Source organism: Bombina bombina, chromosome 4, assembly GCF_027579735.1.
Source record: "Bombina bombina isolate aBomBom1 chromosome 4, aBomBom1.pri, whole genome shotgun sequence".
In the NCBI taxonomy this organism is placed as follows: Eukaryota; Metazoa; Chordata; class Amphibia; order Anura; family Bombinatoridae; genus Bombina; species Bombina bombina.
The window spans coordinates 14,529,372-14,545,426 of NC_069502.1; the positions used below are offsets into that span (position 1 = coordinate 14,529,372).

At 34.1% G+C, this 16,055-nt stretch overlaps 1 protein-coding gene across 1 annotated transcript in view; it reads right to left on the reverse strand.

Moving 5' to 3' along the window:
* ABHD1 (abhydrolase domain containing 1) overlaps positions 1 to 16,055 on the reverse strand; it is a gene marked incomplete at its 5' end in the record, with an annotated part of 401,198 nt that overhangs the window by 343,258 nt on the left and 41,885 nt on the right. The window contains one exon of the mRNA XM_053710945.1: positions 1,840 to 2,022. Within this exon, the coding sequence (XP_053566920.1) occupies positions 1,840 to 2,022 (183 nt within the window). The remainder of the gene's footprint in view (positions 1 to 1,839; positions 2,023 to 16,055) is intronic.

A 16,055-nucleotide genomic window follows, 5' to 3' on the forward strand; every position in this document is an offset into this window, starting at 1 on the left:
CATACAGTAATACAGAGCTTACACAGTGACAGTATGAGGCGAGTGCAATTACCGGTAGCCATCTTTACATACAGTAATACAGAGCTTATACTGTGACAGTATGAGACGAGTGCGCTTACCGGTAGCCATCTTTACATACAGTAATACAGAGCTTACACTGTGACAGTATGAGACGAGTGCACTTACCGGTAGCCATCTTTACATACAATACAGAGCTTACACAGTGACAGTATGAGGCGAGTGCACTTACCGGTAGCCATCTTTATATACAGTAATACAGAGCTTACACAGTGACAGTATGAGGCGAGTGCGCTTACCGGTAGCCATCTTTACATACAGTAATACAGAGCTTACACTGTGACAGTATGAGACGAGTGCACTTACCGGTAGCCATCTTTACATACAGTAATACAGAGCTTACACTGTGACAGTATGAGACGAGTGCACTTACCGGTAGCCATCTTTACATACAATACAGAGCTTACACAGTGACAGTATGAGGCGAGTGCGCTTACCGGTAGCCATCTTTATATACAGTAATACAGAGCTTACACAGTGACAGTATGAGGCGAGTGCGCTTACCGGTAGCCATCTTTACATACAGTAATACAGAGCTTACACTGTGACAGTATGAGGAGAGTGCACTTACCGGTAGCCATCTTTACATACAGTAATACAGAGCTTACACTGTGACAGTATGAGACGAGTGCACTTACCGGTAGCCATCTTTACATACAGTAATACAGAGCTTACACAGTGACAGTATGAGGAGAGTGCACTTACCGGTAGCCATCTTTACATACAGTAATACAGAGCTTACACTGTGACAGTATGAGACGAGTGCACTTACCGGTAGCCATCTTTATATACAGTAATACAGAGCTTACACAGTGACAGTATGAGGCGAGTGCGCTTACCGGTAGCCATCTTTACATACAGTAATACAGAGCTTACACTGTGACAGTATGAGACGAGTGCACTTACCGGTAGCCATCTTTACATACAGTAATACAGAGCTTACACAGTGACAGTATGAGGAGAGTGCACTTACCGGTAGCCATCTTTACATACAGTAATACAGAGCTTACACTGTGACAGTATGAGACGAGTGCACTTACCGGTAGCCATCTTTATATACAGTAATACAGAGCTTACACAGTGACAGTATGAGGCGAGTGCGCTTACCGGTAGCCATCTTTACATACAGTAATACAGAGCTTACACAGTGACAGTATAAGACGAGTGCACTTACCGGTAGCCATCTTTACATACAGTAATACAGAGCTTACACTGTGACAGTATGAGACGAGTGCACTTACCGGTAGCCATCTTTATATACAGTAATACAGAGCTTACACAGTGACAGTATGAGGCGAGTGCGCTTACCGGTAGCCATCTTTACATACAGTAATACAGAGCTTACACAGTGACAGTATGAGACGAGTGCACTTACCGGTAGCCATCTTTACATACAGTAATACAGAGCTTACACAGTGACAGTATGAGGCGAGTGCACTTACCGGTAGCCATCTTTATATACAGTAATACAGAGCTTACACAGTGACAGTATGAGGCGAGTGCGCTTACCGGTAGCCATCTTTACATACAATACAGAGCTTACACTGACAGTATGAGGCGAGTGCACTTACCGGTAGCCATCTTTACATACAATACAGAGCTTACACAGTGACAGTATGAGGCGAGTGTGCTTACCGGTAGCCATCTTTACATACAATACAGAGCTTACACTGACAGTATGAGGCGAGTGCACTTACCGGTAGCCATCTTTACATACAATACAGAGCTTACACAGTGACAGTATGAGGCGAGTGCGCTTACCGGTAGCCATCTTTGCAGGCCTGTGTTACTAAATGCAGTATGTAACTCTGCTGGCTGTTTCCGGTCAGACCAGGCAGCAGAAGAACTGTGGGACGAGTTTCAGCATCAGGGAATAAAAAACTTTTATCATTGTCTGCCCAATCCAAAGAGATCTGTCCTCCATCTGAAGTGAGGATAATCTCCCTATAAGAGAAAATCAAAGGAACACGTTAGTCACATCAGATATAGATAGATAGATAGATAGATAGATATAGATATATAGAGATAGAGATAGAGATATAGAAAGATGGATAGATAGATATATATATATATAGATAGAGCTATAGAAAGAGCTATAGATAGAGCTATAGATAGAGCTATAGAAAGAGATATAGATAGAGCTATAGATAGAGATATAGATAGATATATAGATAGAGCTATAGATAGAGATATAGATAGAGATAGATCTATAGATAGAGATATAGATAGAGCTATAGATAGAGATAGAGATAGAGCTATAGATAGAGATATAGATAGATAGATATATAGATAGAGCTATAGATAGAGCTATAGATAGAGCTATAGATAGAGCTATAGATAGAGATATAGATAGATATATAGATAGATATATAGATAGATATAGATAGAGATATAGATAGAGATATAGATAGAGATAGAGATAGAGCTATAGATAGAGATATAGATAGATAGATATATAGATAGAGCTATAGATAGAGCTATAGCTATAGATATATATATATATGAGAGAGTATATAAACAGTGCTGTATACAGCAAATATAAACTAGGAATACACAATGTGTAGAAAAAAACACTTTATTTTACTGACAGACCGTGTCTTAGAACATGTAAAAAGATATCACTTACACCTACTCACAAAGCAATAGTATTAAATGTTGCTATTGTATTTAGTCCTAACACATAGGTTAAAAAACTATTTGCACAATGGAAGGCAAATTAACGTGTTTTTTTAGATGAAATGGAGCCCTATTGTCCCCACTTTCAAACAATATACAAATGCAGTATTAAATCACAAGTATTAAATCGCAAGTATTAAATCGCAAGTATTAAATCGCAAGTATTAAATCGCAAGTATTAAATCGCAAGTATTAAATCACAAGTATTAAATCGCAAGTATTAAATCGCAAGTATTAAATCGCAAGTATTAAATCGCAAGTATTAAATCGCAAGTATTAAATCGCAAGTATTAAATCACAAGTATTATATCACAAGTATTATATCACAAGTATAAAAACCTTTTAAAAAACTAAAAATCATATAATACTCTGATAAATAAAGAGCGAGAGATACTGCAAACACTAGCCTGGCCAGACTCTGTGTATACGTTACCACTACTAGTTTCAGGGCCTTGCCCCTTCCTTAGGTGTAACTGACAGAGTCAGGCGCTCCCATTTAACAGGCAGCACTTGCCTAAATGACCAATAGGCTTCTACTGAGTGAGAGCATCACCTTTTCAAGTCTTCAAATACTTATGTGTTCTTAAAGGCATAGCGCTACTATATACATACAGTATGTTATTAAAGACATAGCACTACTATATACATACAGTATGTTATTAAAGACATAGCACTACTATATACATACAGTATGTTTTTAAAGGCAAAGCACCACTATATACATACAGTATGTTATTAAAGGCATAGCACTACTATATACATACAGTATGTTATTAAAGACATAGCACTACTATATACATACAGTATGTTATTAAAGGACCAGTCAACACAGTAGATTTGCATAATCAACAAATGCAAGATAACAAGACAATGCAAAAGCACTTAGTCTGAACTTCAAATGAGTAGTAGATTTTTTTTCTGACAATTTTAAAAGTTATGTTTCTTTCCACTCCCCTGTACCATGTGACATCCATCAGCCAATCACAAATGCATACACGTACCATGTGACAGCCATCAGCCAATCACAAATGCATACACACTTATTCTTGCACATGCTCAGTAGGAGCTGGTGACTCAAAAAGTTTAAATATACAAAGACTGTGCACATTTTGTTAATTGAAGTAAATTAGAAAGTTGTTTAAAATGGCTGCTCTATCTGAATAATGAAAGTTTAATTTTGATTGAGTGTCCCTTTAAAGGCATAGCACTATTATATACATACAGTATGTTATTAAAGATATAGCGCTACTATATACATACAGTATGTTATTAAAGACATAGCGCTACTATATACATACAGTATGTTATTAAAGGCATAGCACTATTATATACATACAGTATGTTATTAAAGGCATAGCACTACTATATACATACAGTATGTTAAAGGCATAGCACAACTATATACATACAGTATGTTATTAAAGGCATAGCACAACTATATACATACAGTATGTTATTAAAGGCATAGCACTACTATATACATACAGTATGTTATTAAAGGCATAGCACTACTATATACATACAGTATGTTATTAAAGGCATAGCACTACTATATGCATACAGTATGTTATTAAAGGCATAGCTCTACTATATACATACTGTCAAGGTATTTGAAATATTATTAAATAATATATAGAAGTATATTTATCTTTATTTAATAAATCTGAGGATGTGCACATGGTCTGTAGACAAAGGTTTGTTTCTAAGAGATCTCCCACACTCATCATGTAAAATTATGCTGAACACACAGGGGGAGACAATGGAACATTTGGCCTGCCCAATTTAATACAGTCACTTAGAGGAATGTTGGGGGAAGTAATTTTGAAAGAGAACAGGATGAGTCATAAAAGGCAAATTAAGGGGATAAGATTTTCAGATAGGTGACACCACACAATATATATGGAGACGAAATGTCTGAATTACCCTTTTGGAACTGATCAAAATCACAGAGAAACAGCTTTTATGCACATAGGTGTTAATTATCCCCAAACACCAAATACACATCTGCACTGCTGGCTAAACAGGAAATATGCTGTTTTAAAGACTTTTACAACTCCTCATGGATTGACCCCATGTGGGGCAGTAGAGGCCTTGAAAAACACAGACAAATGCTAAGGTGTGACTCTGGAAGCTCACATAAGCAGGCAGCAAATAGACATCAATTTATTTATTTTTTTCTGTTTGAATGCATGCCTCAGAAAGTATCAAATATAGAAATTGAAAATTGTCTAATTCTCTATTATTACATGGATATTTGCTAAGCTTGGGAGGTAACTGTTTTAGTCAGTCAAAAATGTGTAATAACCTCTGTTTTGTTTATATTTTTCAGACAGATAATCTTAAATCTACATAGAAATGAATGTGCATATATATGTGTATATATATGTTTTGAAAACATAAAAGATCTTACTTAACCTCTGTGTTTTTAAGAATATAAATAAATATTTGTGGACCTCAAAAGTAAATGATTAATAATACTTAATCTTATTTCAGATAGACCATAGACATATGAATGCTTGGACCACTTCTAATAATTATTTCTATTTTTATTGCAGACAACCATTGGTCATGAGCATCAATCTATGCACTTAGAAAGAGATGGAATGCCTGCATGAAATGAAATAAATCATATCATATAAATGTGCAATAAATGTTTATAAAGTTTTAAATACATCTTTTAAAATATAGTGAGATGAAGATATGGAAGTTACTTTGATGTGATATGACTATGAGATATAAATTTTCTGTTAGACTAAATGAAATATAAATTATTTTAATATAATGCTAGATATATGTGATGTTTCATATCAAAACGATCAGGAAATTAATCTGATGCCGCTTCACCTATAATTGATATTGGGAGAGACTGGTGCAAGAAATTATGGCTGTTATTATACATTTTAAAGAAAGATGTTTTAATGTATAACTGTATTTCTTTGTCATGCTGCATTTATTTGTACTGTCTAATTGTAATGCTGCCACCCGGTGTTATGTTGAGAGAACTACAGCCAGAAAGCCTTTTGGCTGTTAAATATAAGATAATCCAATGAAAAGGGACAAGGCCGTGGGCGTTTCCAATATTCACCAATGACTGATAAATAATCAAAAAGGGGAGGGGTGAGATCAGATGATTTAAACCCCAGCATAGAGACTAAAAGGGGGTTGACTGATCCAGAAAGGAGTAACTGCTGCAGTTATTAATCAAAAGCACACACCTACCATTGGACTCCATATGCTTTACCCCAATTTTGAATTTCTGAGGTGAATTGGATCTGTTGCAAAACATTGGAAACTGGATTGCTGTTTATTTGGTGATGTATATAAAAGTTTTATTATAAGATAAGTCATATGCATAGCCTTTACAGTTAATAGATTTAAAGAGCAGATTATACTTTTAAACTGTGTGTCATTGTCCTAGATAGCTCTTAGCCTACCTATTTGTATGCAAGCATTTAAAATAAACAATTACTATTGCTGGGCCTGACAGAGTCAAATAAATAAATTGTATTTTAAATTGATAACCCCAGCCTAGATATTATTTAAATTTGTATTTGGTAGACTAAGTGATTTATCTGTGAAAGTTCTGGTGTTTTAAGTCAATATTGTATTAGGATAAATTGCAGTTAAATAGCAGAATATATATATTATCCTATTGTTTTATAAACACTGTTTAGAATTGTATGGCTTGGATGTTAAAAGACTTGTATATAAGGCTGGTTTCTTAAGATAAGCGTGTAGGAATTTTGCATAGCATATTTAAATAGTTTTCAAGCGCATATACATTTATTTCATATTTCTTTTATTGCAAATATATTTCAATATGTTTATGGATATTAACTAAATAAAAGAATTCAGATATTTATATTAATTGTATGGTCTAGTAGGTGCATGTTGGTTAAGGGTTTCTATCTTTAAGGAAAATTGTTATTTGTATTGCGTTTTAACCCTGCCATAAACTGATATATTATTTGGATAGCACTGCTAAGATTTTCATAAATATACTGACAATACAGTAAGTTTTTAAAGACATATCACTACTATATACATACAGTATGTTATTAAAGGTATAGCGCTACTATATACATACAGTATGTTATTAATGGCATAGCACTACTATATACATACAGTATGTTATTAAAGACATAGCGCTACTATATACATACAGTATGTTATTAAAGGCATAGCACTACTATATACATACAGTATGTTATTAAAGGCATAGCACTACTATATACATACAGTATGTTATTAAAGGCATAGCACTACTATATATATACAGTATATTATTAAAGGCATAGCACTACTATATACATACAGTATGTTATTAAAGGCATAGCACTACTATATGCATACAGTATGTTATTAAAGGTATAGCACTACTACAGTATATACATACAGTATGTTATTAAAGGCATAGCACTACTATATACATACAGTATGTTATTAAAGACATAGCACTACTATATACATACAGTATGTTATTAAAGAAATAGCGCTACTATATACATACAGTATGTTATTAAAGACATAGCGCTACTATATACATACAGTATGTTATTAAAGACATAGCGCTACTATATACATACATTATGTTAAAGGGATAGCACTACTATATACATACAGTATGTTATTAAAGGCATATCACTACTATATACATACAGTATGTTATTAAAGGTATAGCAATACTATATACATACAGTATGTTATTAAAGGCATAGCACTACTATATACATACAGTATGTTATTAAAGGTATAGCACTACCATATACATACAGTATGTTATTAAAGGTATAGCACTACTATATACATACAGTATGTTATTAAAGGCATAGCGCTACTATATACATACAGTATGTTATTAATGGCATAGCACTACTATATACATACAGTATGTTATTAAAGACATAGCGCTACTATATACATACAGTATGTTATTAAAGGCATAGCGCTACTATATACATACAGTATGTTATTAAAGGCATAGCACTACTATATACATACAGTATGTTATTAAAGGCATAGCACTACTATATACATACAGTATGTTATTAAAGGCATAGCACTACTATATATATACAGTATGTTATTAAAGGCATAGCACTACTATATACATACAGTATGTTATTAAAGGCATAGCACTACTATATGCATACAGTATGTTATTAAAGGTATAGCACTACTACAGTATATACATACAGTATGTTATTAAAGGCATAGCACAACTATATACATACAGTATGTTATTAAAGACATAGCACTACTATATACATACAGTATGTTATTAAAGAAATAGCGCTACTATATACATACAGTATGTTATTAAAGACATAGCGCTACTATATACATACAGTATGTTATTAAAGACATAGCGCTACTATATACATACATTATGTTAAAGGGATAGCACTACTATATACAAATTGTTATTTGTATTGCGTTTTAACCCTGCCATAAACTGATATATTATTTGGATAGCACTGCTAAGATTTTCATAAATATACTGACAATACAGTAAGTTTTTAAAGACATATCACTACTATATACATACAGTATGTTATTAAAGGTATAGCGCTACTATATACATACAGTATGTTATTAATGGCATAGCACTACTATATACATACAGTATGTTATTAAAGACATAGCGCTACTATATACATACAGTATGTTATTAAAGGCATAGCACTACTATATACATACAGTATGTTATTAAAGGCATATCACTACTATATACATACAGTATGTTATTAAAGGCATAGCACTACTATATATATACAGTATATTATTAAAGGCATAGCACTACTATATACATACAGTATGTTATTAAAGGCATAGCACTACTATATGCATACAGTATGTTATTAAAGGTATAGCACTACTACAGTATATACATACAGTATGTTATTAAAGGCATAGCACTACTATATACATACAGTATGTTATTAAAGACATAGCACTACTATATACATACAGTATGTTATTAAAGAAATAGCGCTACTATATACATACAGTATGTTATTAAAGACATAGCGCTACTATATACATACAGTATGTTATTAAAGACATAGCGCTACTATATACATACATTATGTTAAAGGGATAGCACTACTATATACATACAGTATGTTATTAAAGGCATATCACTACTATATACATACAGTATGTTATTAAAGGTATAGCAATACTATATACATACAGTATGTTATTAAAGGCATAGCACTACTATATACATACAGTATGTTATTAAAGGTATAGCACTACCATATACATACAGTATGTTATTAAAGGTATAGCACTACTATATACATACAGTATGTTATTAAAGGCATAGCGCTACTATATACATACAGTATGTTATTAATGGCATAGCACTACTATATACATACAGTATGTTATTAAAGACATAGCGCTACTATATACATACAGTATGTTATTAAAGGCATAGCGCTACTATATACATACAGTATGTTATTAAAGGCATAGCACTACTATATACATACAGTATGTTATTAAAGGCATAGCACTACTATATACATACAGTATGTTATTAAAGGCATAGCACTACTATATATATACAGTATGTTATTAAAGGCATAGCACTACTATATACATACAGTATGTTATTAAAGGCATAGCACTACTATATGCATACAGTATGTTATTAAAGGTATAGCACTACTACAGTATATACATACAGTATGTTATTAAAGGCATAGCACAACTATATACATACAGTATGTTATTAAAGACATAGCACTACTATATACATACAGTATGTTATTAAAGAAATAGCGCTACTATATACATACAGTATGTTATTAAAGACATAGCGCTACTATATACATACATTATGTTAAAGGGATAGCACTACTATATACATACAGTATGTTATTAAAGGCATATCACTACTATATACATACAGTATGTTATTAAAGGTATAGCAATACTATATACATACAGTATGTTATTAAAGGCATAGCACTACTATATACATACAGTATGTTATTAAAGGTATAGCACTACCATATACATACAGTATGTTATTAAAGGTATAGCACTATTATATACATACAGTATGTTATTAAAGGCATAGCGCTACTATATACATACAGTATGTTATTAAAGGCATAGCACTATTATATACATACAGTATGTTATTAAAGGCATAGCACTACTATGTACATACAGTATGTTATTAAAGACATAGCGCTACTATATACATACAGTATGTTATTAAATGCATAGCGCTACTATATACATACAGTATGTTATTAAAGGCTTATCTCTACTATATACATATAGTATGTTATTAAAGGCATAGCACTACTAAATACATACAGTATGTTATTAAAGACATAGCACTACAATATACATACAGTATGTTATTAAAGACATAGCACTACTATATACATACAGTATGTTATTAAATACATAGCGGTACTATATACATACAGTATGTTATTAAAGACATAGCACTACTATATACATACAGTATGTTATTTAAGGTATAGCACTACTATATACATACAGTATGTTATTTAAGGTATAGCACTACTATATACATACAGTATGTTATTAAAGACATAGCGCTACTATATACATATATACATACAGTATGTTATTAAAGACATAGCACTACTATATACATACAGTATGTTATTAAAGGTATAGCTCGACTATATACATACAGTATGTTATTAAAGGCATAGCGCTACTATATACATATATACATACAGTATGTTATTAAAGACATAGCACTACTATATACATACAGTATGTTATTAAAGGTATAGCTCGACTATATACATACAGTATGTTATTAAAGGCATAGCACTACTATATACATACAGTATGTTATTAAAGGTATAGCGCTACTATATACATACAGTATGTTATTAAAGACATAGTACTACTATATACATACAGTATGTTATTAAAGACATAGCACTACTATATATATATATAGTATGTTATTAAAGGCATAGCACTACTATATACATACAGTATGTTATTAAAGGCATAGCACTACTATATACATACAGTATGTTATTAAAGGCATAGCACTACTATATACATACAGTATGTTATTATAGACATAACACAACTATATACATACATTATGTTCTTAAAGGCATAGCACTACTATATACATACAATATGTTATTAAAGACATAGCACTACTATGTACATACAGTATGTTATTAAAGACATAGCACTACTATATACATACAGTATGTTATTAAATGCATAGCGCTACTATATACATACAGTATGTTATTAAAGGCTTATCTCTACTATATACATATAGTATGTTATTAAAGGCATAGCAGTACTATATACATACAGTATGTTATTAAAGGCATAGCACTACTATATGCATACAGTATGTTATTAAAGGTATAGTACTACTATATACATACAGTATGTTATTAAAGGCATAGCGCTACTATATACATACAGTATGTTATTAAAGGTATAGCGCTACTATATACATACAGTATGTTATTAAAGGCATAGCACTACTATATACATACAGTATGTTATTAAAGGTATAGCGCTACTATATACCTACAGTATGTTATTAAAAACATAGCGCTACTATGTACATACAGTATGTTCTTAAAGACATAGCACTACTATATACATACAGTATGTTATTAAAGGCATAGCACTACTATATACATACAGTATGTTATTAAAGGCATAGTCTACAATATACATACAGTATGTTATTAAAGACATAGCACTACTATATACATACAGTATGTTATTATAGACATAGCACAACTATATACATACAGTATGTTATTAAAGGCATAGCACTACTATATACATACAGTATTTTATTAAAGGCATAGCGCTACTATATACATACATTATGTTATTAAAGACATTGCGCTACTATATACATACAGTATGTTAAAGGGATAGCACTACTATATACGTACAGTATGTTATTAAAGGCATAGCGCTTCTATATACATACAGTATGTTATTATAGACTTAGTGCTACTATATACATACAGTATGTTATTAAAGGTATAGCGCTACTATATACATACAGTATGTTATTAAAGGTATAGCGCTACTATATACATACAGTATGTTATTAAAGGTATAGCGCTACTATATACATACAGTATGTTATTAAAGGCATAGCACTACTATATACATACAGTATGTTATTAAAGGCATAGCACTACTATATACATACAGTATGTTATTAAAGGCATAGCACTACTATATACATACATTATGTTATTAAAGGCATAGCACTACTATATACATACAGTATGTTATTAAAGACATAGCACTACTATATTCATACAGTATTTTATTAAAGACATAGCACTACTATATACATACAGTATGTTATTAAAGGCATAGCACTACTATATTCATACAGTATTTTATTAAAGACATAGCACTACTATATACATACAGTATGTTATTAAAGGCATAGCACTACTATATACATACAGTATGTTATTAAAGACATAGCACTACTATATTCATACAGTATTTTATTAAAGACATAGCACTACTATATACATACAGTATGTTATTAAAGACATAGCACTACTATATTCATACAGTATTTTATTAAAGACATAGCACTACTATATACATACAGTATGTTATTAAAGGCATAGCGCTATTATATACATACAGTATGTTATTAAAAGGTATAGCGCTACTATATATATACAGTATGTTATTAAAGGTACAGCTCGACTATATACATACAGTATGTTATTAAAGGTATAGCTCTACTATATACATATAGTATGTTATTAAAGGCATAGCACTACTATATACATACAGTATGTTATTAAAGATATAGTGCTACTGGAGTCAGACAGACAGGGTTCAGCAGCAGTATAACAATCCAGTAGTTAAGGGGTATAGCAGGTAGAGTAGTCAGACAGGCAGGGTTCAGCAGCAGTATAACAATCCAGTAGTTAAGGGGTATAGCAGGTAGAGTAGTCAGACAGGCAGGGTTCAGCAGCAGTATAACAATCCAGTAGTTAAGGGGTATAGCAGGTAGAGTAGTCAGACAGGCAGGGTTCAGCAGCAGTATAACAATCCAGTAGTTAAGGGTATAGCAGGTAGAGTAGTCAGACAGGCAGGGTTCAGCAGCAGTATAACAATCCAGTAATTAAAGGGGTATAGCAGGCAGAGTAGTCAGACAGGCAGGGTTCAGCAGCAATATAACAATCCAGTAATTAAGGGGTATAGCAGACAGAGTAGTCAGACAGGCAGGGTTCAGCAGCAGTATAACAATCCAGTAGTTAAGGGGTATAGCAGGTAGAGTAGTCAGACAGGCATGGTTCAGCAGCAGTATATCAATCCAGTAGTTAAGGGGTATAGCAGGTAGAGTAGTCAGACAGGCAGGGTTCAGCAGCAGTATAACAATCCAGTAGTTAAGGGGTATAGCAGATAGAGTAGTCAGACAGGCAGGGTTCTACAGCAGTATAACAATCCAGTAGTTAAAGGGACAGTAAACCTTAAAAATAATGTTATATAATTCTGCACATAGTGCAGAATTATATAACATTATTTAAGTGCTATAGTTATAAATGCCTTTTTCCCTTTTAATATGTTAAAAATATGGCTATCTGCTGAGCGGGTCTGTTATATTTAGTCAGCGCATCGGGCCAGCTGTATAGTCACAGCCCGGCCCGACCGCGCCATAGCACTAAGATTATTTTTAAGGTTTACTGTCCCTTTAAGGGGTATAGCAGGTAGAGTAGTCAAACAGGCAGGGTTCAGCAGCAGTATAACAATCCAGTAGTTAAGGGGTATAGCAGACAGAGTAGTCAGACAGGCAGGGTTCAGCAGCAGTATAACAATCCAGTAATTAAAGGGGTATAGCAGGCAGAGTACTCAGACAGGCAGGGTTCAGCAGCAGTATAACAATCCAGTAGTTAAGAGGTATAGCAGGCAGAGTACACAGACAGGCAGGGTTCAGCAGCAGTATAACAATCCAGTAGTTAAGGGGTATAGCAGGTATAGTAGTCAGACAGGCAGGGTTCAGCAGCAGTATAACAATCCAGTAGTTAAGGGGTATAGCAGGCAGAGTAGTCAGACAGGCAGGGTTCAGCAGCAGTATAACAATCCAGTAGTTAAGGGGTATAGCAGGTAGAGTAGTCAGACAGGCAGGGTTCAACAGCAGTATAACAATCCAGTAGTTAAGGGGTATAGCAGGTATAGTAGTCAGACAGGCAGGGTTCAACAGCAGTATAACAATTCAGTAGTTAAGGGGTATAGCAGGTAGTGTAAGTCACACAGGCAGGGTTCAGCAGCAGTATAACAATCCAGTAGTTAAGAGGTATAGCAGGCAGAGTACTCAGACAGGCAGGGTTCAGCAGCAGTATAACAATCCAGTAGTTAAGGGGTATAGCAGGTATAGTAGTCAGACAGGCAGGGTTCAGCAGCAGTATAACAATCCAGTAGTTAAGAGGTATAGCAGGCAGAGTAGTCAGACAGGCAGGGTTCAGCAGCAGTATAACAATCCAGTAGTTAAGGGGTATAGCAGGCAGAGTAGTCAGACAGGCAGGGTTCAGCAGCAGTATAACAATTCAGTAGTTAAGGGGTATAGCAGGTAGAGTAGTCAGACAGGCAGGGTTCAGCAGCAGTATAACAATTCAGTAGTTAAGGGGTATAGCAGGTAGAGTAGTCAGACAGGCAGGGTTCAACAGCAGTATAACAATCCAGTAGTTAAGGGGTATAGCAGACAGAGTAGTGAGACAGGCAGGGTTCAGCAGCAGTATAACAATCCAGTAGTTAAGGGGTATAGCAGGCAGAGTAGTCACACAGGCAGGGATCATACACAAATAGGCAAATTAATACAACGATCTGTCACACCCAGGAGCACACAAAGTAACTACTATACTTGGGCAGTGACAGATCGTTGTAGTGAAACTTACATAGGCACAGGATTGGCACAACAAAGGTCCGACCGGCATCAGGAGCGTGCAATGATGATGTCAGCGCCGCACGCATCCGGACCCGACAACCTCGGGCAACGAGCAGGGAAGGAGAAGCAAGGAGACGCTGTGCCCCTTGCAACGGCTAGTGCGGGCGGCGTGTCACTGAGTGTCTTCGCAGATGATCTTACAATATTTCTCACTGACCAAGATAAGTCTCTCCTGGCCCTATTTGATCTATTCCATTATTTTGGTACCCTCTCACATTATAAATTAAATATAGAGAAAAATTAGGTTTATCCTATTAATTTTACTGAAAGTCAAATTCAGAGCTAATGTGCCTGCTAGCCCTTTAAATAGTGCAGAGACTGTATTAAACACTTAGGTGTTGCATTCTCACATGATTAGAAATGGATGATTGAGAAGAATCATAAAACGCTACAGAACTGAAAAGGGACATTATACACTAGATTTTTCTTTGCATAAAGGTTTTGTAGATAATCCATTTATACAGCCCATATAGGGTTGTTTTTTTGTACAGTTTTGCTTATTTTTAAATAACATTGTGCTGATTTTCAGACTCCTAACCAAGCCCCAAAATTTTAGGAATATACTGATGTATACTTACTCCAGCTTGCTCCTGTTTGTGTAAAGGGTTTTTTCATATGCAGAGGAATGGGGGAGGGGGGAGTGTCTGCTTTCACTGGGTAAACCTAATCAAAAGTGCTAAATTGGGAGCTTCTAAGTAAGTTTTTAAAAGGTTTTATACTGGATTTTTGTTATCAGCATCTGTGCTTATTATTCTTTATAGTAGTGTGTATTACATGCAGTTATATGAAAATTGGTGTATACTGTCCCTTTAAGAGCAGTATCTCGCTACCCACCTACAGAGAGATCTATTGGATGGGTAGGATATCGGCCTTCAAGATGATGTTTTTGCCCAAGATCACTTATCTCTTTAGATGCCTCCCACTTAAACTCCCCACATCTCTATTAGACTCTTATCAATCCTTATTCATTAGAACAGAATATCTAGGTCTATTAAGGGGGTTTAGGACTCCCAAACATCAGGCTATACTATGAAGCAGCCATGCTAACACATGTATCTGCTTGGAGAACCTTAAAAGAGAAGCTCAGTATGACATAGAACAAGCCTCACTCCCACATGACACCTACCTTAAAAAATGTGATCTGGATCCCAAAACATTGCTACCCCTCTTTGTTTATTACCAACACAATTATTAATGATGGCCTTGACTCTTGGCATAAACTAGGTCACTCTCAATTGGTAGCACACCATCCATCACCAATTCATGGCCTTAGAGGACTCTTGGCAGGCCTTCCAGAATCTAACCCGAAGGCCTGAGAAAA